At 47.8% G+C, this 23165-nt stretch overlaps 1 protein-coding gene and 1 long non-coding RNA gene across 2 annotated transcripts in view; one reads left to right on the plus strand and one right to left on the minus strand.

The window, feature by feature from the left end:
- Window positions 1-17069: 17069 nt before the first annotated feature.
- Window positions 17070-20514, minus strand: LOC113957648. The gene is made up of 3 exons (XR_003531246.1): window positions 20105-20514; window positions 19028-19145; window positions 17070-18135 (listed from the first exon to the last, which is right to left on the minus strand). It is a non-coding gene; the product is annotated as an uncharacterized LOC113957648 (long non-coding RNA).
- A 379-nt stretch (window positions 20515-20893) lies between these two features.
- The window catches only part of HMCN1 (hemicentin 1), a 160126-nt gene continuing 157854 nt past the window's right edge, over window positions 20894-23165 (plus strand). Inside the window, 1 exon segment of the mRNA XM_027665321.1 lies at window positions 20894-21155. Within this exon segment, the coding sequence (XP_027521122.1) occupies window positions 20894-21155 (262 nt within the window).

Below are 23165 nucleotides of genomic sequence, written 5' to 3' on the forward strand. Positions count from 1 at the left end.
GTGAATCCTGGTCCCAGGAACCCAAACTGGGCTTGCCCTGCCCTTGCCTGCCCTGGGCTCTGCAGCCACTGGGTTTGCTCTGTGGTTCTTTGTGTTCCTTTGGTGCTTTCCCAGGGATCCGTGCGGGAGCCCCTGGATCATTCCTGTCCATGGAGAGCTGGGGAGGGACGTGCCAGCAGGGGAGAAGCTGTACAGGTGAAGGCTGAAGGGTTTGAGCTGTCCAAGCACCAGGTGGAATTTGGCTGGAGGCTTCCAAACAGACAGGAAGATTTCTGAGGAGGGGGAGGAGTGAGGGAACTGGATGCATCAGGAAAGGGATTAAATGATAATTACACAGAGATACTGGTGGTGGCAAATGGGGACTGAGTTTGGTGAACAGGGAGGTGCAGTTCGAGCCTAAATTCCTCTTTCCCTGTGTGCACAAGAACAACCCCAGAACTGAACTGGAACTGAGCACTTGTTCAGTCAAGTGAAAGTGTTCTCGGGCCTCTGCCCACAGCCCTGATAGCTCAGCTCGGGGAATCACAAACAGCACTGCCCTCCGAGTGGCTTGCATGTTAAAGGGGGTAGAGTTCAGGCCAATGGTTCATTAAAACCAATAATAAATTGAGTATTTAACTTTCATATTTCTATAATACCTTTTTGTTTGAAATGTCAAGTTGCTTTACCATCAAAAGTGACTCAAATGTTGCAAAACTCTGAGGAGAAATAGTATTTTCTCTGGTTTTGTGTATGGGGAATGCAGAAAAAGGGTGGTTTACCTCAGGTCACTCCAGGGGAGCTGTGCAAGGGTGAGCCACAGAACCCTCTAATGCTGGATTTTTGGGTGGAAGGCATCCTATGGGAACTGCACTGGGGAGTGAAGGGCATCACATGTGGTCTGTGGTTGGTCAGGGCCTGCTGGGGGGGCCTCAGGGGAGATTTTGTGGCCACTACATCCGTGTGGGGCTCTGGCTGCCTGCATGGCTTTGGAAATTCGAGTATTAAGAGGGGAGATTATCCACACAAATCTTAACATTGTGTGGCTTTTCTGCATGTTCAAAGCACTGCCCAGACACCACCTCAATAATCCTGGGATCTTTCCAGGGAATGGGAATGTAAACAGAGTTTATCTCCTGCTCTGGCACTGGAGTAAACTGCTCGAGGCCAGCAGCGGGAGAGGCTCCCCTTCCCTTCTGAATTCCAGGGGACAAATCCCTCTGCAGGTGTGGGATGGACAAGGAAGGGGTGCTGTGGGAGAAGGCAAAGGGCAGCAACCCAGAGAGGAGAGTTCCCTGTGGGTGCCTGGGTGAGAGATTGAACACTTTATTACAGAAGAAACATGTAATACACAGCTAACTCAGGCCAAGCAAGCCTCCTTTCTGGTGCCTTCCTGAATCAGGAGGGGAGCTGGAAAGAAATCCCTCTGCCAGGGACTCACCATTCCCTGGAAGTGTTCAAAAAAACAAGTGGAGATGGCACTTGGTGAGATGGTTTAGGGGCATGGTGGGGTTCAGAGGGTGGGCTTGATGATCCTGGAGGTCTTTTCCAACCATGTGGTTCTGTGATGCTCTGAGATGAAGTGGAGCTGTGCCTGCCCTTCAGTGAATGGCCAGAGCAGGACCAGCTCTGGGCAAAGTCTGACACCCAGAGAACCAGAGGAGGGAGCAGGAGAGGAGGTGCCTCAACCCCCTGGGCTGAAAACAGAGTAATATGTCATTGCTTGGCAAAGAGAAAACCAGAGAAGCCAATTTTAGGGCTTTTAGATATCACTGTAACTGCTGTGTCCCACAAAACTGAGAGGATTCCTGCTACCAGCAAACTGGGAGGGGTCTGCCCTTATTTCCTGTCCCTGAATGCCACTCACTTCAACATCTGTGCGTGGAAACTGTGAAAAGGGTGTACCTTGTGTGCAAGACTTGTCCGTGAGCTGGGTCCTGAGCCTGCCTGGGAAGCAGCACTACATCCTTTGTGCTCCTAAAACACTGACTGCCCCATCAGCTGCTGTGCCACACAACAGTGGAGAACATTCCTTCAGGCACCAGGAGTTTTGTGAAAGCTTTATCTGAAGGTGGTCACGGGTCAAGCACATTTTTAATTTGTCTCCTTCACTTTACAAAGAACAGCAGATGGGGGGAACTATTCCTGAAACATGAAAGATGTTCCTTTTAGAATATTTTGGGAAACAAAACTATTTTTGAGGTTGTCCATAAGCCTTGGGAGATGTTGGTGTTGGTTCAGTGCTGTGGCTCCCCTGAGATGTTCTCTGAATTGTTTGTGCAGGTTTTTTTCATTTTCTCTTGACCCACTTGTCTTTTCCTCTCTCAAGGGTGTTTATACCTCTACTCTCCTACTAGAGATGAGCTACCAGTCAAACACAGGGTATATTTAAGCTTGGGTAGAGCCCATCTCATTTCTCTTTCAGAAACATTAAAAATTAATTTTAATTAGACAAAAATCACTGGATTGCCTCTCTTTAAAACCACCTCTGTCTCTGCTTCTCTTCCTCCCCCCACAACTTTCTTTTCAAAGCATAATAAATTCCTTTCCTTGTTCTGGGTGTTTTCATCCACTTGTTAAATTACTAATGAACCCTTTGTGTAAGTATTAGCCTGATCTTCCAAGCAAGGAATGGGAACAGAACAAAACTGGCAAAGCCAGAGTTCAGGTTTCTGTATTCCATACAAGCCATAACATCATCTTTAAAGCCCAGGATTTCCCTGTCTCTGCTTTGTTGCTCATTCAGGTGTTGCCTGTCAGCTCTGTGCAAGCACAGCTTTGCCCTGAGCTGTTGGCAGGGGTGGGGCTCTAAAGAGGGAGGTGGGATGTGACAAATGAAGTAATGGCTCCCTTTAAAGCATTTAACCACCTCAAAACCTTGGTGGATGTTGGTCTGTCCATTCGGGCCAGGAAACTTCCAGCTCTTCTGCCTCGTGTCCTTCCCCTCCCACCACACAGGGTAAATCCATTGTCCACTCCCATGGATTTTAACCTGTAAGGGATCCTTCCCTCACCACAGGGACACCCTGCCAGGCTCCTGTCACACACGTGGTGCACTGCTGTCACAGTTACAAGAATTAAAGAACGATTTTTAAAAGGTGCCTTCTTCCAGAAACCTCAGAAAGGGCCTCACGTGGAGTGCACTGGCCATTCTCTCACCATCGGTGTTGGCACTCGATCAGCTTGATAAGAAAACAATAACCACAGAACCCACTTCCCCTCCAGGAAGTTTTTTTAATCAATGACTTATTTTCATCCCTAGAAAGCACATTTTTCCTGTCTGAGGAATGGGAAATAGAGGCCATTCTCAGAACATCGGTCTGTGTCTGATGTTCTGGTGCAAAAGCAGCAGCTCTGTGCTGAGGGAGGCCTTCCAGCACCTGAAGGAGCTGACAGGAATGATGGAGAGGGACTTGGACAAGGGCCTGGAGGGACAGGACAAGGGGGAATGGCTTCAAGCTGACAGACAGTAGGTTTAGATGGGATATTAGGAAGAAATTCCTCCCTGTGAGGCCCTGGCACAGGTTGCCCAGAGAAGCTGGATCCCTGGAAGTGTCCAAGGCCAGGTTGGAGCAACCTGGGCTGGTGGAAGGTGTCCCTGCCCATGGCAGGGGGTGGAATTGGGTGAACTTTAAGGTCCCTTCCAACCCAAACCAGTCTGGGATTCTATGAAGGACCCAATTAGTGCCCAAGATGTCCCAGCATGTGCAGGGCTAATTTATGTGCTCCTGTGGTTTCTCAGCCATTAATACCAAGCCTAAATCCAGCTCAGATCTGTCTTTGACTGCAACAGCCACACAAGTGTTTGCAGCACACAAAGGCCAGGGGTGGGAACAGAAGGAAAAGATGGAACAGCAGCGTGGAGGAGTGTGCAGAGCTGCTCTGTGTAGTGTGTAGAATCCAGTCACTCTGGAGCTCCAACAACTATCCAGAGCAAATTACAAAACATTTCACGTGGCCTTAAATCAAGTTAGAGTTTGTAATAAAACCAAATAAACCACCAAAAGCAAGAAACCCCACTTGAGAGCGACATAAACACACTTGTGGTGTCTCTCAGTGATCTCCCCCAAAGACAGACACAGCAGAAGACAGTGGTGTTTGTTTGCCAGCAGTCTGGGCACAGTTGTCACCCACTGTTTCATTCCCTGCTTCCCTGGGTGTGCCATGCAGGAGCCGTTCCCAGAGGGAGTTCAGTTCCTGTTTGGCCTCTCTTCCATTAATATTTGTACACAAACACACGGACACTCCAGACAATGGTTCACACGCTCACACACATCTGTGCCGCTGGGGATTGTTTGCTACTGGCAGGAAACAATTCCCAAACTTACTTTGCAGTTATCCGGCAAGAAATGAAGAATTACATATTTGTCTGCTTCAAACCCCATCCCTGGGCGGGGTCAGGAAGATGTTTCTTACTGGTTTAGTTGGACAAATTCATCACTGGGGATCGTGGGGGGAATGGATTTGGCTATTTCTGGAATCTTCTGATAGGACTGAGGGCTGACATTCCATGTTCTGACAGCCTGTTCTCCCTCACCTGGGGCAGAGCTGGGGTCACAGCAGCCAGACTCCCCCTGGTTTCCTCCCTCCCAGGGCTGCCAGTGTAGTTTTCTGTGTGTCAGTGTTCTCTTTTTCCATGGAAAACTTAAATTCACAATTGTGACCACTTGCTGTCATCCTGTCTTTGAGACACCAAAGGCGGAGGTGTCCCAGGGGACATGCTCTGCTCAGCTTTTGGTGGGACTGATGGAGTTGTTTTCCCTCTGTGAACAGCACAAGTCTTCAGAAACCTGGGGATGCAGATTGGCTTTGCAGAGTTCTGGTATCTCTGTTGAATTCCCACCAATCTGCCTGTGCCAAAGAGCTTTAGGAATGGGAACATATTGGTTTCTTTGAGAGCTTCCCATGCCATACACCAGATCCCAACTACTAGATGGGAAAAATGATGAAGTAAAATCAAACACTGGATAAAAGTTTCTTGTAGGTCTTGGGAATAAAGAAGAGTGAAAGCCTTTCATCGGGTTTCTTCCTACGAGTGAAGAGCTGTTAGAGCCCCACGTGTCGCTCTCCCTGAATTCCCAGGAGCTGGATGGAGTCCAGCCCTCAGTCCATTCTATCCCTTTTTCATTGTTGTTCAAGAAGATTTTAAAGACCTGACAGAACTTCTCTGGAAGTGTGGCCTGGAGGAGAGAAGGGGATACGTTGACCCCCAATGCCAGTGGTCACTGGGGTTTGTGAGCAGGTTGGTGCTGGTGCAAGAGCAGTTCTGCTGCTCCTGCGCTGGGGGAGACTGGGAAATGCAACAGGAAAGGGAATTCGGAGGGCTTGGATGGTGAAATCCATGAGGGGAGTGGGCAGAGGTCTTTCCTGAAGAGGAAAGACCTTCCCATGGTACATTAGCCTGGTCTGAGCCAGCAGTGCCTGAGGAGAGGTTTGTCCCCATCAGCACCAACCCCTGGAATCCTTGTTGGCACTCCCAGCTCAGGGGGGGTGTGCTGAGCCACTGCAACAGGGATCTTCTGCTTTGGGCAAGGTCCTATGGAGCTTGGACCTTCTAACAGGAGTTCTGGAGTAATTAAAGTGGGAGGGGAATCAATGAAATGGTGTCACCGAGTTGTGAGCCCATCTCCTACAAGACTAAACTAACTTATTGAAATATCATGTCACCTCAGGGAAAGTAGCTCCAAGTGAGCCTGAAAGGTTGGAGAAACATCAGCTGGAGAGAGGAAATGTGTCTGTTTATCCCTCCCCCCATTTCTGTGCTCAATGTTTCTTGTCTGGCATTTTAATGACTTGGTGCAAATGAGGACAAAAAGTATGTGAGGCATGTTGGTGACCATGGGGAGCAGAGCTGGGTGCTCTCTGTGCACAGAGCTCCTGATGGAGATAGGAATGAGGAATTTAGCTCTTTTTGGAATGCAAAGGATTTAGTGAACTTTTGGGAACATTCCCAGCTCTTTCTCTTCCTTAATACTCATAATGCCATTTGAATATGGAAGTGTAATGCTGCTCTGGGTATAGAAATGCAGATAATCTGGCTTTATTAGCTGCTGCTGGGTTCTTTGTTTCCAAAATAATTGGAATGTCATTGAGTTTCTCTTTGTTTAAGCAAGAACTATTTGCTACTTTACAATATTCCTCACATGCAGCATTTCCCAGTGTGCAGCTGCTTTGCTGCTGTAAAGAGATACCAACCCAACTTTGACCTCAGCAGCTGGAGTGATGTAGGAAGGCTGGGAGAGGACACATCCCCAGGGATAGTTTTGGGAAACATTCTGCCTACAGGTGGGAAGAGATGGCAGGAACACTCCTAAGGGAGAGCAAAGCAGGAGCAAAGCTGCTCCCCATGGAATAACATGACCATTTCCTGAGCCTGGAGAGCTGCAGGACTCCTTCCTCCCCCTTATCCCACTTCTTGCCTTCCACATCACCAGCCATCCCAAAGGTCCCCTGGCTGTTGAGGCAGGAGCCTGTGGAAGAGGAGTGGGCTGGGAGCAGGGAATTGGAGGTACCAGTTTCTGTGCTAACCATGAACTGTAAATTGTGACTCTGGCAACTCCTTTGGCTGCTGCTTTCGTTCAGTATCCTCATGAATAAAATTAGATCCCTCAAGGAAACAAGTTACATCATAGATAAAAGCTCTGGGAAGGGAGAAACAATGGAGACTATTTTAATGTAAAAATATAATCTGAAAACAGTCAAGCTTCATAAATTAAATGAACAGTGCACCTTAATCCAACCTAGTGAACAAGCCTGTCCTCTACTTAATGAAGTGCATATTTGTCATTATTATTTTCATTATTATTTAACCAGGCTTGAATGGTCATTAAAACACCTCTGCTGGGAAATAACACCTAAACCCATACACTAAAGATAGGTGAGTTGGGACTTCTTGCCAGAAACTAGCCTAATTCTGCTGTAAGAACCCAAAAGTACTCAGCTCACAGGAGTTAGTGCTGTGTCTGGGCATTGACTTTAAAGTGAAAATATCGCTTTCATATCCCTCCCTAGGTTTGGAGATGCACTTTATTGGAGGTCAGTGAATGCAAAGCTGATTTAACAGAATGTATATTTGGTGTTGAAAACCACTTAAACGAGGTAAACACAAGGCAAAAATCCTAACTGGCTTCTCTGAGGAAGTACACAAGAAACAAGTAAGAGGTGGATATGTTAAAACTGTTCTTAAATTGCTTTTTTGCTGTGTGGGAATGGCTTTTCTGTAGGCCTGGCTCTTTTGGAACCATATGGATGCTCCCAGGGTGGGAGGTCTTCACAGTTTGGACTCCTTTTTTATTTCTGACAGTTTTTATTCTCATGTGATCAGCTAAATCTGAGGTCAGGAACTAGTTACGAACCAAAATGAGCCTTGGTAACTGTGTTTGCTCAGCCATTGCTGGGAGGTTAAACAGCAGCAGATGGTGCTGGGGTTTAGTCAGGAGAAAGAGTAGGTTGTTCCCAAAGGACTGGGGCATGGAGCTTGCCTTTATGGGTGTGATGGCACTGAAGAATTTCCAGCAGGATTTCTGGGGTTTGTGGCATCAACACTAACCCCTTGTGCATTGCACAAACTATATGTTTCATAGCCCTTGGAGGAGCTGCCTGTTTTGGTTGCCAATTTGTCAACCACTTATACTGAAGGACATTATTCCTCCTGAAGGAGACACTTTGTGTGTTTAATCAGATTATGGCACAAAGATCTTTAGTCCTTTCCAGCATGTGGGAAAAAATATTATTTCCCACTACATTAATATACTTAATTCTAGAATCTGCATTATATCCATGGCCTGCTATTTCCTATATATAGGCTATTTATAATCCCAGTTAGTGAAATTACAGCTGTTTCAATGCCAAAGCAAAAAGTCAAACACAAGCATATTAAATCTAATTTTATGCCCTTCATGTAAAGCTCTTCTGCTAAGACAGAAATACAGTGTAATTCAAACTACAGGCAAAACTGTGGGGGAAGCTGATACAATGCACTGCAGCTCAGCTGTTCCTAATTTAACCAATTCCCTGCCGAAATTCCTCAGGACTGTCCACTTGGAACAAAACCTGAAGAAAACGGGGAAAATGCTAATGGTTTGGAGGTTTGCTTGGAAGTGTCCCAGGCCAGGCTGGACGGGGTCTGGAGCAAGCTGGGCTGGTGGGAGGTGTCCCTGCCCAGGGCAGGGGTGGGACCACACGACCTTTAGGAGGTCCCCTCGATCCCAAACCATCCCGGGGTTGTGTGTTTGCAAAAGCGAATCTTTCAGTCCCGAGGCACCAGTGTCTGACTAAGGATCTCTGTCCAGACCCGTCCCTGGAGCCCCGGGGCAGCAGCGCAGGCTCTGCCGGAGGTGGGAGCGCTCCCGGCAGCCGGTGGGTCCCGGTTAATTGCGGTAATTGCACTAATCGTTGGGAAGGTCTCCACCTCGTGGCTGTGCCGCGCCATGAGCCGCCTCTGCGAGCCCGCGATTGGAACAGGGAAAAGTCGAGCCTGGCACGTGTTTGTTACTGCCCTAGAGAGCCTTTTGGGAATCCTTCAGACATACACGAGTGTGAGGGGTGACTTTGAAGCCGTGGCTTCCTGGACTCTTCTGGGACTCAGGGATGGAGTCGTAGAATATCCTGAGGCGGGAGGGACCCACAAAGCTCTCAGCAACATAAATCATAGGATTGTCTGAGTTGGAAGGGACCTTAAAACTCATCTCATTCCACCCCCTGCCATGGCAGGGACACCTTCCACTAGCCCAGGTTGCTCCAAGCCCCGTCCAACCTGGCCTTGGACACTTCCAGGGATGGGGCAGCCACAGCTTCTCTGGGCAACCTGTGCCAGGGCCTCCCCACCCTCACAGGGAACAATTCCTTCCTGATATCTAATCTAAACCTACTCTCTGTCCGTTTAAAGCCATTCCCCCTTGTGCTGTCACTACATCGAAGTCCAACTCCTGGCCCTGCACAAACACCCCAACAATCCCACCCTGTCCCTCAGAGCGTTGTCCAAACCCTTCTGGAGCTCTGGCAGCCTTGGGGCTGTGCCCACTGCCCTGGGGAGCCTGGGCAGTGCCCAACCACCCTCTGGGGGAAGAACCTTTTCCTGAGATCCAACCTGACCCTGCCCTGACACAGCTCCAGTTGCTCCAGGGTCCTGTCCCTGCTCACCCAGGGCAGGGATCGGAGCTGCCCCTCTGGAGGAGCTGCAGTCCCCACTGAGCTCTGCCCTCAGTCTGCTCTGCTCCAGCTGAACACTCAGTGCCCTCAGCCACTCTTACGGCCCCTCTAGGCCCTTCCCCATCTCTGTAGCTGTCCTTTGGGTGCTCTCTAACAGCTCTACACCCTCCATTCAGTCCTAAGATTTATCCAAGTGACAACAACTGGGAGCTGAGATGTGCTGGAGCTTTACACTGGGCTGGGCCTTGCACACAGATGTTCAGACGGGGCTCCACTCACAGGGCAAATTAATTTCTCATCCATTCATTCATCTCATTGTCTCATCTGCTGGGTCCCAGAGGTGCTGCTTCCCGGGGAGACAAACACAGCAGAGTGTACCAGGATACCCCTTTTGAGCAGAACTTATTCTTTCCTTCTCACCACCTCCATCTCTGGTCCCTGTCCCTAAAGCTATAGGAGCTGATTCTCCAGGACTGTTCCCAGGGATTTGAAGAGAGCTGTTTGATCCTGGTGTTCTGCTGGGATCACAGACCTTGTTTGATCAGCAGAGCTGGGCTTCTGCTGAGCTTTGGACCAGTCCTCACTACCCACTTAACAAGGGCTTTGAATATACTCTGAAAGAGAGCCTTGTTTAAAAAGTAACATAAAATTGATCTTTGGAAGTCCCAAGGCACCTTGATCACATGAATATTCTCCACTTCTGTGCTTTTCCTTGCTTTCCAAAAGAAAACCCACACCAGTGGATCATCAAACCCAAATAGATCCACTTTCTTTGCCAGTTTAAAAACTCCCAGTGGGTCACTTCTTGATTTCATCCATCTAAACCTTCAGCAGGACATAGTATTTATTTCAATATTATCTTTCTGCCAAATCCAGTGCAAATGTGACCGACTTAGATATTGAATTGATTTTCATTTTTGTACAGATAATTCATTTTCTCCCCAGAATTCTTCCTCAGTTCTCTGGTATAAATGGTCCTCCTTCAAAGACAGTCACACGCTGTTCTTAACCTACTGTTCCCATCTCAAAGCTCCCAGGAACACAAGTCCAGCAGCTTAATAACTGAGTTGTTGTGCCTTTGGGTTTCTGCCCACGCTGCTCTGGAGATGTCTCTGCCTGGGACAGCACATCTTATCTGTGCAGGCCCCTTTCATCAGGAGAGAGCTGGAACTGTGCTATGGGAGCAGCCTTTGGGGCAGCAGCCTCTGCTGGATTCACACAAATGAAGAATTTAGAGAGCTGGGTCACTGGAATGTCAGGTAGCGAGAGGCTCTGAGCCCAAAAGGAAACCAAGGCAAGTTGGACAGGGCTTGGAGCAACCTGGGATAGTGAGTGGCATCCCTGCCCATGGCAGGGGTTAGAACAAGATGGGCTTTAAGGTCCCTTCCAACCCAAACCATTCCAGGATTCTTTGATTCTATGAAATAACTACTTCTGAAGAGGGAAATTGTTTTCCTGGAAAGCTCTGTACGCCCAAACTCCTTTCAATACACAGAGAAACCAGCTCCAAGCACTAAACTGAAAGTTTTAGTGGTACCAGTGCACAGTTTTTATCTGATTTCTTGCCCTGAAAGCAAAACCTTACTGCCTGCCTATTTCTGAAGGTCCATCCCCTGCTCCTTGGGTCGCTGAGCCTGTGCTGGAAGAGCCACACTGTGACATTATAGAGTGGCAGGAGCAGAAAGGGGTAGTTGGGTGCTGAATGTTGCAGTTCAGTTGTGTGCTCTCTGTTTATTCTGGTTTTGAGGACTGGGTTTAGAAATACTTTACCAAGAACAAAAAATGCAACAATAAACCCCCTGCAAATAAACTCACAATAAAATCAAGCAAGAAATAGTAACTAAATGACTGCAGTGAGCATCCCAAAAAGGCTGAAGAGATGCTCTGATCACAAGGACGTTCCCAGCCCCTCTGTTACTGCCACCAGTGTGTTAAGCAAGAATAAATTTTATCTTGGCATTCAAGAAATGTAACAGAAAACTCTTCTGTGTTCCATTCCTGTGAATGATTTTATTGTATTTGAAGTTTATGTTCCAAGTTATTAAAGTGTGAAGATCTTACCAATCTTTCCAGCAGCTCAGGAAGGATGGGCATAGAGAATGTGTGGTTTTACAGGCACTTGAGATGTCCTCTCCTTGTAGCAAAGGAGTAGCTTTTTGTTTTTATTTTATCCATTGCCTTGATAAACAGCAATGGTTCGATCCAGAGGTGGCTGGAGATGAAATGAAGGAGCCTGTTCATCTCATGAGCTGCAGCTCAGGCCACTCATGGGTTATTGTTTAAATTTCACTGGAATCAACATTATTTCTGATGCCTTTCTGCATAACAAGCTCTGGCTTCTAGACTCTTAGACCCAGGAGGCTGAAGGCAGGAGGTAAATCTAACCAAGATGGGAGCATCGAAATAGGAATTGTCTTTTGAAGTATATCCCTGAAAATTTTCCTACAGCTCAGACCCTCTCCCTGGTATGGGCCAGTTGCTGTAGCTGCAGGAACAATTCACTCTCCCAGCTTGGCTGGTGTTGGTTACTCAGGATGTGAACTTGGGGTTGTTCAGAAAGGGCTTGTCCTGGAGCTGTACAAAGGGAGGGAAACGTGCAGCTCACGCTTTTGGAGCTCAGACAAACCACAGGCCATGACCAAAGTGTCACTGGATGCTCCATGACTTAGAGCAGAATGGGCCTGCTTGTCTCACATGCCACTGTGGTTTGGCCCCAAACCAAGTCTCTCTCTCACAAGTCAGACTTTATAGGAGAAGTTCAGCCTGTGACAGGGCACTGGCAAAGCTCACTTTAGGCTGAGCTCTTGATGTAGTGACAGGAGCTGTGCTCTGAGCGTGGCCCAGGGGCTCAGTGACCCCAGGGGAATGACTCCCTACTGCTGCACCAACCTCCCAAGGCCCCCCAGGAGCTCGTTTTGCCCCTCTGGGGCTGGCTGGCTCTGGGGGGTGTGAAGGTGAGGCTGAGCAGCCTGCAAGGGCTGTGCAGCCCAGCCGCAGCCAGGGCTGGGGGGATTGGTGCACGCAATTAGATTTTCTCGGGTCTCGGAGAATGAGCCTGGAATCTTGCCAGCACACATTGATTTATAACTTCTCAGTTGACTCTTGCTTTTAGTTAGGCTGGAATCACTCAATGAATGGAGCTTTTTAAGGGTACCAGGACCAGAGTTCAGTTCTGCTCAGAGGCAGGAGCTGCCAAAGTGTGCAGAGAGCAGGATGTGCCTGGCAGCTCCCAGGAATCTGGTCTCTTAATGAGTGGGTGTGGACACAAACCAAATGAGCAGTTTGACAGCTAATTAATTTATATTCATTCACAGCTTTAGATGGCAAACCGGGGCTGTTGGTTTATATTTTACTTAGGAAATATCATATTCAGTTGCCCAGAGCAGCTGTGGCTGCCCCACCCCTGGAAGTGTCCAAGGCCAGGTTGGACGGGCTTGGAGCAACCTGGGCTAGTGGAAGGTGTCCCTGCCTAGGGCAGGGGGTGGGACTGGGTGAGCTTTAAGGTCTCTTCCAACCCAAACCAGTCTGGGATTCTGTGATATCCTTCTTCCTTGAATCTCTTCTCTACTGTGTCTGTGCCTCTACACCCCAAAAGGTGTTTGCTGCCCGTGAGGAGCCGAGAGGATGAACTGGTGCCTGGCAGGAAGGCTGCTGTGTGCACCTTTGGACACCTGTGGCCTTTAGGGGTGATGTACACCTGGGAGGCAGAGCTGCTGGCACTGGTGGGTCCTGCTTTGGGCACCGTTTGGCTCCCTGTGCTCTGCAAAGGCACAGATGGGCTGGTCTGGGGCAGCGAGCGCTCTTCTAAACAATCAATAAATTCCCCCAAAGCAGACATTCTGTCTGGAGCATTTCAGAGCAGACCGTGAGTCTCACCAAGCAACAACCTGGCTGTAATGGACACTGCCAGGTGAGTGATGCCAGGGGATGGATTACCCATTCTGTCACCTGTGTGTGCATCAACGACTGTGTTTCGTAAGGGGAAGCCTTTTTTATTACCCTTCCCCATGAAAGGCTTTTCATTCTTATCATGAATCAAAGCTCAAGTCCATTCTTATTTAACTTATCCCTTTAATCCTAGAAAATGCCGTGCCTGGCAGAAGGCTCCCGTTTCCCAATAGACTATAATGAAAAAAATGACGTGAAAAACATTCCAGGTTTTAAGAACATCTCTGTTCTGCCAAGAACAGTGTGCCTGTGGAGAATATAGTCTGTTTTGGTAGTAAAACTACCTGTCCACTGCACAGGGGCCTTGGAAAGTTATCCTTGGTAACTACTGCAGAGGTGCTAACTTACAGGCTGGCAGGATTTTAAAGGATGTCTTGGTCTTTATGGGCTTCAATGTAAAAACTGAAACTGCAGGGGAAAAAAATCACCCCAAAATGATGAGCTCGTAAATTAGGTGGACTTGGTTTCTCCAAATGCTGGGAAAAAACACTTCAGGTGCCTGAAGATATTTAGTGCTGTCTGGCTGAAGAAATAGGCAGGATATTTAATAATGTGGGAAATATTTCAATTAGCCAAGCCTACACACTCACAGAAGTATAATATTGAGGTTGGAAGTGTGAGCTCACTCTGTAACACTTTCCTGGGATGAGGAGGTGGTGGGAGAGGTGCCATGTAGTTGTCATCAGGGGCTCAGCCTGCACAGACAGGTGCCTGGAATCTGAACTTCAGTTTGTTTTTAAACAAAATAAATTTCTGACAGGCTTGAAAGGAGCAGAGTGTGTAACTTTGGAGAGCTAAACATTCATTCTCTTCTTCGTTGTGTGAATGGCACAAACACCCAAACTCAGTCTCATCCCTGGAAGTGTCCAAGGCCAGGTTGGATGGGGCTTGGAGCACCCTGGGCTAGTGGAAGGTGTCCCCCCATGGCAGGGGGTGGCACTGGATGGGCTTTAAGGTCCCTCCCAGCTCAAACCATTCTGGGATTTCTTGTTTCAGGGAGTAGTTTTATTTCGTGATTTATGATCAAGGATGTCTCTGTTGGTCCAGCTTGGTTAGAACACACCCACAGGGCAGCTCTATCCCCTTTCTCTCATGGGTGTTGCTGTGATGCTGTGCCCCAGCTCCTGCTGAGAAATTCAAAATAGGAGAGTTCATTCCAAGGCAAGAGCTGCAGTAATTAAAATCATGGGCTTCAATCTGTCAACTGCATTCCAGGGGATAGCTCCTGGCATGAGAGGAATGGGATGCTTTTTGATGTTATCTGTGAATTGTGCCTGTCATTGACTCCAAAACAAGCTTTAGTCTGTGGACTGAAGTGGCAAAGCAGCTTCTTTGTAACAGGATTATGATACTTGAAGTAATTTCCTCTTCTTTCAGAACTTATTCTGGGTGTCAGCCAGGAAATATTGCTGCTTGCCTGATAGATAAGAAACGCAGAGCTGTACTGCAGGACTAATGCTGTTAGAACTGCAGCAAACATCTAAGATCCTTCTGCAGTGTACAGGACTTGCTTCTAATATTAAAATAATTAAGAATAGTTCTGCATTCTGTAAGGCCATAGTGTGATGGAAGTTTTGTAGATTTTCTGAATATTTCAAGAGTCCATCTTAAGTAATTCAGAAGTATTAATGAGACAACATAAAGGCTAGATTTTCTCTGGTCAAATTAATTTAAAAAATGTATAAATGGATCAGTTTTGAAAAAAATATACTCTAAGTAAATACGTTTTTTTCCCCAAATATAAAAATTATACTTGCTTTTTGAATTCTCTTATCACTAGAATTTCTCTGTGCCTCTAAATTTCCTCTCCAGAAAACCTTCCCTGTAGAAGAGACTTGTGTAAACGTTATGTACAAAATATTTGGACGTAGGGATGGATCTGTGGGAGCCTGTGGCATTGTGCTGGCATTTCAAGGTTGTTTCCAACCTTAAGTGTGAAAAGCAATTTCACCTTATATTCTGTAACCATTAAAAAGAAGAGTAAAAATCCCTACTTTTCGTAATCCCTTTTCACATCATCTCACTGTGATTTACCAGCAGAGGGAGATCGTGTTCTTGTTCTTATTTTCACCCTGGTTGCCTCATTGGCTAAACTCTAATGAAAATCCTGCCTTGGCCAGTAGAATATGTTGACATTTTTGGTAATGTAATGCTTGTCAAGGACAAAATTTTGAGGTATCATTTAGGTTGGAAAAGCCCTCTGAGATCATCGAGTCCAACCATTGACCCAGCACTGTCAAGGCCTCCATGAAATCGAGTCCCAGAGTGCCACATCCATGTTTTCTGAACACCTCCAGGGACTGTGGCTCCACCAACTTCCCTGGGCCACCTGTTCCAATGCCTGACCACCCTTTCCATGAGGAAATTTTTCGTAATTCCAATCTAGACCTCCCCTAGCTCTTCCTTTCACCCTTGTTTTGTTACATCTCTACATCTAGTTCTCTATAAATAGAATTGGATGTAAAGTTCAGGAGTGCACACATCCCTGGGGATTTCTTGGAGAAATGGGCTGGATGTGGACACCCATGGTCAGTGGAGTTATCGACAGTTCAGGGGCCACAAACCCCACACTGCCTCGGGCACTGTATTTAATACACAGCCACAAGTCAGATGTGCATGATGACATGGCTGTGAGTAAAATAGCTTGGAATTGTGGATAACTGGCATGAATTTCCTGTGTGCAGAGTTTAAAAATTCAAGTATGGGATTTATTGACCTTATGAAACTGGTCTTGAAAAATGACCTTCATTGCATGGTCCTCGTTTTGCTTTCAGTGTGTGATACTGCTCCCATTGTTTTCATAAGGAAATACATTCCCTTTCTCATTAGATATTAAATACCTCAAAATCTCCATCCATCAGTTTATCTACTCCATCTTTTCCAAGGAAGCAGGGAATCAGTAGAGCAGGTCCTGCCTTGGTCCTGGTCTTGCCCCATAATTGCATTAATGAAGGCAGCAAGCCTGCTTCTGAGCCAGAAACAAAACTTTTGACCCCTGCCTTCTATGTCATGGTCACAGGATGGCCTGTTTTATGAACCAAATGTTTTATAACCAAAAGCAAAGTGATTTCATCTTGCAGATGAGGGATGATTCAGTGCTACAGTGGGGTGAAATGGTCTCTTGGCTCAGGCACAAGGTTTATTAAACAAACTACTCCAGTTGCTACAGCTACTTATGCCTGTGCCTCACTCCTTTTGTCTATTATGTGCTAGTCTGAAAAGTGTTGAACTCTGAATCAAATTGATGTTTAGATTGCAGCAAACTTCCGTGGTGCACAAAAAGAGGATTCAAAATGGCAAAAGGACTTGTAGACTCTTCACAAGGTAGAACACACAGCATCTGAAAATGTCTCATTTTTACAGCCTTTCCATCAAAAGCTCTCTGTCGTCAGAAATGTTTGCAGCACACAGAGCATTCACCTGTCTGCTCTGATTCTGCTGTAAAGCTTTAATTGGCAAAGCCTTGAAAAACTAGAGCAGACTGAGTTTATAAATGAAGCAGGAACCCTAAAATACAGGATGGTCAGAACTGAGCCAGACACTATAAGTGTGAACAGCTCAAAACAGATTTCTGCTCCCAGCTTCTCTCTTTATACCTGAGGGGCAGGAGCAGGGAATATAGCCTTAGCTTGATTTCAGATTCAAACCTTTTGGGAAACTGGAGATCAGAAACTTGCAGTTCTTCAGAATGTGGATTATCTATAAAAATACCAGTTCCTACAGAGGTGGTTTTGCTGGAATCCCAGGGTTTGTTTCCTTAACAAAAGTCATGTGGATTCTGGAGAAAACCCACAATCTCTGAAAAGTCAGAAGCCAAAAGTCAGACCAAAGTTACACAGATCCCATTTTTATATTAAATCATAGTTTTTGTATTGTTGGTCAAGGCAATGCACCTCACAGGAAGATGGGAATGTGCTGGGAGTAAAAGGCTTTGAGATGATTTGGTGTAAGGTTCTGTGGTTCTGTCTGCAGGAGAGCTTTTAACCATCCCAAGTGACCTGCCTTGGTCTCCGAGAGCAGAGACAATCCTAAAAACATGCTGTCCCAGTGTGAGAGCAGCTGCACAGCTGAACACCAGGAGTCACAGGCTGGAAGAAGGTCAGGGTTTATTTGATCCCTTCAGACTCTGAACCCTCCTCACATGATTTCATTCACATTTCAGTATCTCCCCCCAAAAGTCTTGCAGGTCTTTTCATGGCCTCTGTAGATGAATGTGAAGATTATACCACACATAAGCACAGATTAATCCATCAGCCCTCTCTCTTTTCTGCACCTTGTTTATCTTTCCTTGCAGATCTGTTAGCAGCAGCTCCAGTGAGCTGCCTTACCTGCTTCCAGGCTCCCCAGCATACCTGCTAATTCCTGTTGTAGCATTCCTGTCCCAGGAGGGCACTTTAACCCTGCCCTTCCCAAAAGCAGCACAGGTTCTGCCTGCACACAAGAAGCAGTGAATTTGCTCCTCTCCTCTGCAGGACCAGAGTGTCTGTGTACATAAAATACACAGACAGGACGGGCTAAGAAAACTCTCTGTCAGTGAAGCCGAGGGATCTCACTCTGCAATACACACACTTGTCACAGGGAGAGCCAGAGCCACCAAAACAACCTACCCAAAACAAACTGCTTCCCACCATTAGTCGAGTTCAAACAGAGAAAAGAAGAAAAGGAGGGATGGGACTTTTAGGAGGAGTGGGAACAAAAGTTTTAAATGTGAGTGGAGTTCCAGAAGAAACAAAATGTTGTCAAATATCTGTGACAAAGCAGTCCAGAGGATCTGGAATACGTGCAGAACTTGCTGGCCAGGAGGGAGGTGTCGTGAGAAAGAGCTCTGGTAGTTGCAGCCTGCTGTGAGTGGTCCATGGGATCCCAGGAGGAGCATCTGCTTTGGTATCAACAGTTGCTCTGTATTAAGGAGCAGCATCAGCTTTAAAAACAATCATTTTGAGATTCTCCTTGAGATGTAAACTTCAAGTTTTGCAGTGGATTCCTGTTTACTATGAAGGAGGATGGATAGTGCAGCTCTTTCCTCATCAGCAGCCATGGGATAGTAACAATTTTTAGCTGAGAATTACAAAATGGGGCAGATTCAGACACAAGCCCAAAGGGTGAAAAGTACCTTATTTCCTTCCCAATCTTCTGAACTAGTATACAAATTTATTCTTTTTATTTGAGACAAGCTATGAAAAGAGAAGGAGTTAAATGACTTAACTCTTTACTTCACCTCATCTAATAATTTACAACTATCAAGGATAAACATGTAGGGATATATATAAATATATATGGACTATTTGGGCTGTGCCATGCTGTGCCATGGGCCTGACCTTGGAGTGCTTGTGCTGAAGTTCTCACCCTGGCACGATGTCAAAATGTTACTGCAGAGCATGTCAGAAGGAACACAGGGATTTTTTTTTTCAATAGGTGATTCTTTGGCAAACTATGAAAATAATTTCATTGGAGAAGAAGGAAAAAAAAAAGTCGTTCCTCTTGCTACAGGGCTTTCTTCCTGCAAATTTCAAAGGCCTGTTGTGAATAATAGTGTCAGTGCTTCCAAGCTTCAAGGCTATTTTATAGTGGAAAGTGTGAGGCAACCAAAATAACTATCAGTTTCCACTGTTACGAAATAAAGGTTTTGCTTTATGTTGCACCTTAAAAGCCATGTTCAAAGGCTTTATTTTAGAGACACAGCAGTGGGTATCCCAGAGGGTTATTTTTTCTTACAGGCACTAGGTTTGCTCTCGCTTGTCTACATTGAAATGAGGAATAATTTAAGACAGAAAGCACATGATGGCTTTCTTTATGAGGCAAAACCTAACAGCAATTCATCTTCCTAAAGGACTGAAGGCAATCCCTAAATCCAAATGCCGCCAGTCCCTCGGGTGCTCAAAGTACATATTCCTCTTTTATGGCATGAATGCATCTCTCCTTACAGGATCTGTGAGTATTTTTGACAAACCTGGTTCTACTTTCCTGCTAGTGGAGTTACAGATGAGGCAAGTTTTCCATGGTTTGGGGTTTTATTGCGAATGCTTCGCACAGCTCTGGTTATGTGCTTCCTTCTCATGACATCAGTGCTGAAGGGGAGAAAGAATGTAAACATCTGTTTTTTATAATTCAATTTCAGGCTTATAACTTGATTAGGATAAGCAGTGTTTCTACATGATTTATTTTCCAGCCACAATAATGCGCAGTTTTAGCACTGGTTTGAAGATTAGTAAAATAAGGATGGAAACTAATGAGGTAAATCCTGTTTCATGGTCCACCTTTGTGAGCTGCACTGAATGCTGTGCAAGGGCTGGATGTCCCTCCCCCTCGGTGTTCACAGTGATGTCCTGTTGTGCAGGATGCAGCCCATGGAAGGCAGGCTTGTGACAGCAGCACTGAGGTGGGCTGGAGAACTGGGACTTGGGCTCCTGGCTCTCCCCAGAGCCCTTTTGTGTGGCCTTGGATCAGCCACCCAGGACTGGGTTTTGCCTGCTGGGATGTCACTGCATCCTTAAACAACTAAAGAGATTGAAATATAGGACCTTTAAACTCTTCCATCGCTCGAGCAGGGTTAAAACACCACTCAGGCCACTTCCTTTTCTTTGTTGTCCAGGCTTTTTCTTTCAACAGGGACTGCCAGTGCCTGGAGCCATAGTCCTAGTCACATTTTGGGGTCTTTACTACCCCATTAAACCATTAAAAGTGAGAATACGCTCATAGGTGCTGAGCAGGGCTTAGTAGTAATTGTGGAATTGTAACTGAAGCCAAGGGAGAGAAATCTGAATGATTTCAGTCTCATAGCACGTGTTTCCAGTGATAAAACACTACATGGAATCTCAGGCTGGTTTGGGTTGGAAGGGACCCATCTTGTTCCACCCCCTGCCATGGGCAGGGACACCTTCCACCAGCCCACGTTGCTCCAAGACCCGTCCAACCTGGCCTTGGACACTTCCAGGGATCCAGGGGCAGCCAGAGCTTCTCTGGGCAACCTGTGCCAGGGCCTCCCCACCCTCCCAGGGAACAATTCCCTCCCAATACCCAGCCTCACCCTGCCCTCTGGGGACGAGCCGAGCCAGCGCCGCGTCCTCACCTTTGGCAGCTGCGGGCACAGCCCCGGGGCCGTGAGGGGCAGCTCCGACCGCAGCCCTCGGCGCCCCTTCCCGCCGGGGAGGAGGCCAAGGGTGAGGGGGAACGGCCCTGAGGGGAGAGAGGGACCCCCGGCGAGGGAGAGACCCCGGGCTGAGGGAGGGAACGGCCCTGAGGGGAGAGGGACCCCGGGTGAGAGCGGGAACCCGGGTGAGGGAGAGATCCCGAGGTGAGGAAGGGACCCCGAGGTGAGGGAGAGACCCAGAGATGAAGAAGAAACCCCGAGGTGAGGGAGAGATCCCGAGGTGAGGGCGGGACCCCGAGGTGAGGGCAGGGGCCACGGCGGGCCACGGGAGGCGGGACCGGCGCTGGACCGGGGCGGGTCGGGCACCACGTCCGCCCGCTCCCCCGGCGGCAGCCCGGTCCCCATCCCCATCCCGGCCGGCAGCGGCAGCCCCCTCGCCCCGCGGCACGGCCGGGGCTCAGCCCTGTCCCTCGGGGCGGTGCTGCCCAGCCCTGCCCGGTAGGGAAGGCGGAGCGGGGCCGCAGCCGCGCGCAGACAAAAGCGGCGGCGCTTCCTGCGCTCCGCCCGAGGGGAGCGGGCCGTGGGCGCCGGGCAGTGCGCTCCAGGGCTGTCCCCGCTCTGTCCCCGCTGTGTCCCCGGGCTGTCCCCGGGCTGTCCCCGCTGTGTCCCTGGGCTATCCCCGCTCTCCGCTGTCCCCGCCGTGTCCCAGGTGCCCGTCCCGGGGCCATGGCTCCCGGGGTGAGCAGCGGGGCTCGGGGCGCGGGCGCGGCGCTGCTGCTGCTGCTCGCCCTGAGCCCCCGCGCCGTGCCCGAGCCCGAGGCGGTGCCCGACGGAGCCTCCACGCTGGCCTTCGTGTTCGATGTGACCGGCTCCATGTACGACGACCTGGTGCAAGTGATCGAGGGCGCATCCAAGATCCTGGAGACGTCTCTGAAGAGACCCAAGCGGCCGCTGTACAACTTCGCGCTGGTGCCTTTCCACGACCCAGGTAGGGGATCGGGCAGGAGCCGGGAAGGGCAGTGGGGAGCTCCCGCTCAGGGCCGGCTTTTATAAAAGGTTGTGTATCCTGCGCTTCCAGGGACTGGAGCCTGGGTATTACTGACCCATCCTGGGTCTCTCCGCTCGGGAATTTGCCGGGGCCGGTAGCGCTTTGTGACCTCCACCTCCCTGTCTGCCTGCAGAGCTTCACAAAGCCTTCAGGAGCAACTGTGTGCACCAAAGAGCAGCCTAGGGGATCAAATAATTGTCTTAATAATTCTGATACGAGCTGATGCGGCTTCAGTGACCCTCACGTGTAGTAGTAATGATGCTTACTAAGTTTTTCAACGCCCTTCTATGGGAATGCACTTAGGAACATACATAACGCAGTTACACTTTTCCTCCTGTCTTGTGGTCCTGTGTTTACATTCAGTAACTTGCAGTGAAACGATCCAGCAGTTTTACATGGTGTGGCTTGTGTGGTTTTTTTTTTGTTTGTTTGGATTCTTATTCTTTTCCCTCCTTTTACCTTTTTTCCCTTCTGCTGTACACTGTGCCTTTTCTTCCAGCATCTGTTTTCTATTCCCTTCCTACCCCTTTTCTCTGGCTTTCTTCCTCTTCCCTTGTCAAATATCTTCTGCTGACTTGAAGAGGAAATAGGAACAGGATGCCCCAGGCTGGTGATGTGTGCTGTACTGTGCAGTAAAAACTCCCTGTTAAAAAAAAAAAAAAAGAAATAATCAGAAAGTGGGAAAAAAAACCCTTGAAAATTACCTTTGTGGCTCTAGTTTCCATAGAATATCTCAGAATACAGTATTCCAGAAGTCAATTCCTAAGAGTACCATTTTTGCAGGGATGATATCAAATGAAAAAAGACAGCCCTTCTATTTGCCCCAGTCACAGGCACTTCTGCTTACAAGATGTGTTTGCTATTGGCATAAATACCTTACACCATATGCTTGGGAACTTAAAGAGAAACTTGTCTTTGTGGATTTTGCTGCTTTGCTTTCTATAGGCTGTATAGGTTCTCTTTTTGTTTCTTATAAAGAGCCCATCACTGTGGTATCAGAGCATCCTATCCCAAAATGGTCTCTCTCTGTACCTTACCTTTCCCACCTTTGCATCACTTTCTTTTTTCATCTTCTTTACCTTTTGGTTATTTTATGGAACAAACTTATATGGGACTTTAAAAGCATCATACCACAGAAGTGAACAAGAAGGGAAAGATTTTGGTCATGTGTAGAGCCTGGAAATCTTTTATATCCTTCTGGAAAATCAAGCTGATAGATCTCCTTGAAACTCTTTCTCCTTGGATGGGGTAGAAGATCAGCAGGATGGGTTGGGAGTGTTTTGGTTTAATTTTCTCTCTATAATAGCTCTTTATACATCTTCAGTGATCAGAAAGGGATTCACTCTGAGAGCTGATAGATCTATTTTTCAGAGGGATTGTGTAAACATTGCAACCACGACAGCAGGAAGATGAGCTTGTGGTGCACTTTTAGTTTGCAGGTTTGGGAGGATGGTCCTTTGTTCTTGTGCATCCCAACACTCAGCTTTCATCACAGGCCACTTTCAAATCATTCCAACAGCTCTTTATTTCTTTCTCATCCCACAGTTTTTCAGCCAGTTTTTCTTCTGCACATGGTCTCCTTTTCTGTCCTTTTTCCCCCTGTCCTCCTCACTTTCTCACTCCCAGTGTCTCTCTGGGATCTGTGCTTGTGTTGCAGAGTCCTTTTTCCATGCTTTGCTGTGCCACCTCTCCTTGCTCCATCCAAACCTCACCAGCAACAAATCTCCTGCCACCTTCCTCTGCCTGAGTCACATTTTCCCACTCACTGACTCCTTGCTTCCTTGCCTCCTCCCCCCTTCCTTCTCTTCCCACAGGAGAGCCCTTTCCTTGGTTTCACTCAGTGGAGTGACAGAGCCTTAGAGCTGCACAGGGTGACGCCCAGAGCAAAGAGCCGCTGGCAAACGTGCCCTGGGTATCCAGTTACACCTCTGTGGGGAAGCCCAGCTCCCC

This window comes from Corapipo altera, unplaced genomic scaffold (assembly GCF_003945725.1).
Source record: "Corapipo altera isolate COAL_440 unplaced genomic scaffold, ASM394572v1 316, whole genome shotgun sequence".
NCBI classification, from domain to species: domain Eukaryota; kingdom Metazoa; phylum Chordata; class Aves; order Passeriformes; family Pipridae; genus Corapipo; species Corapipo altera.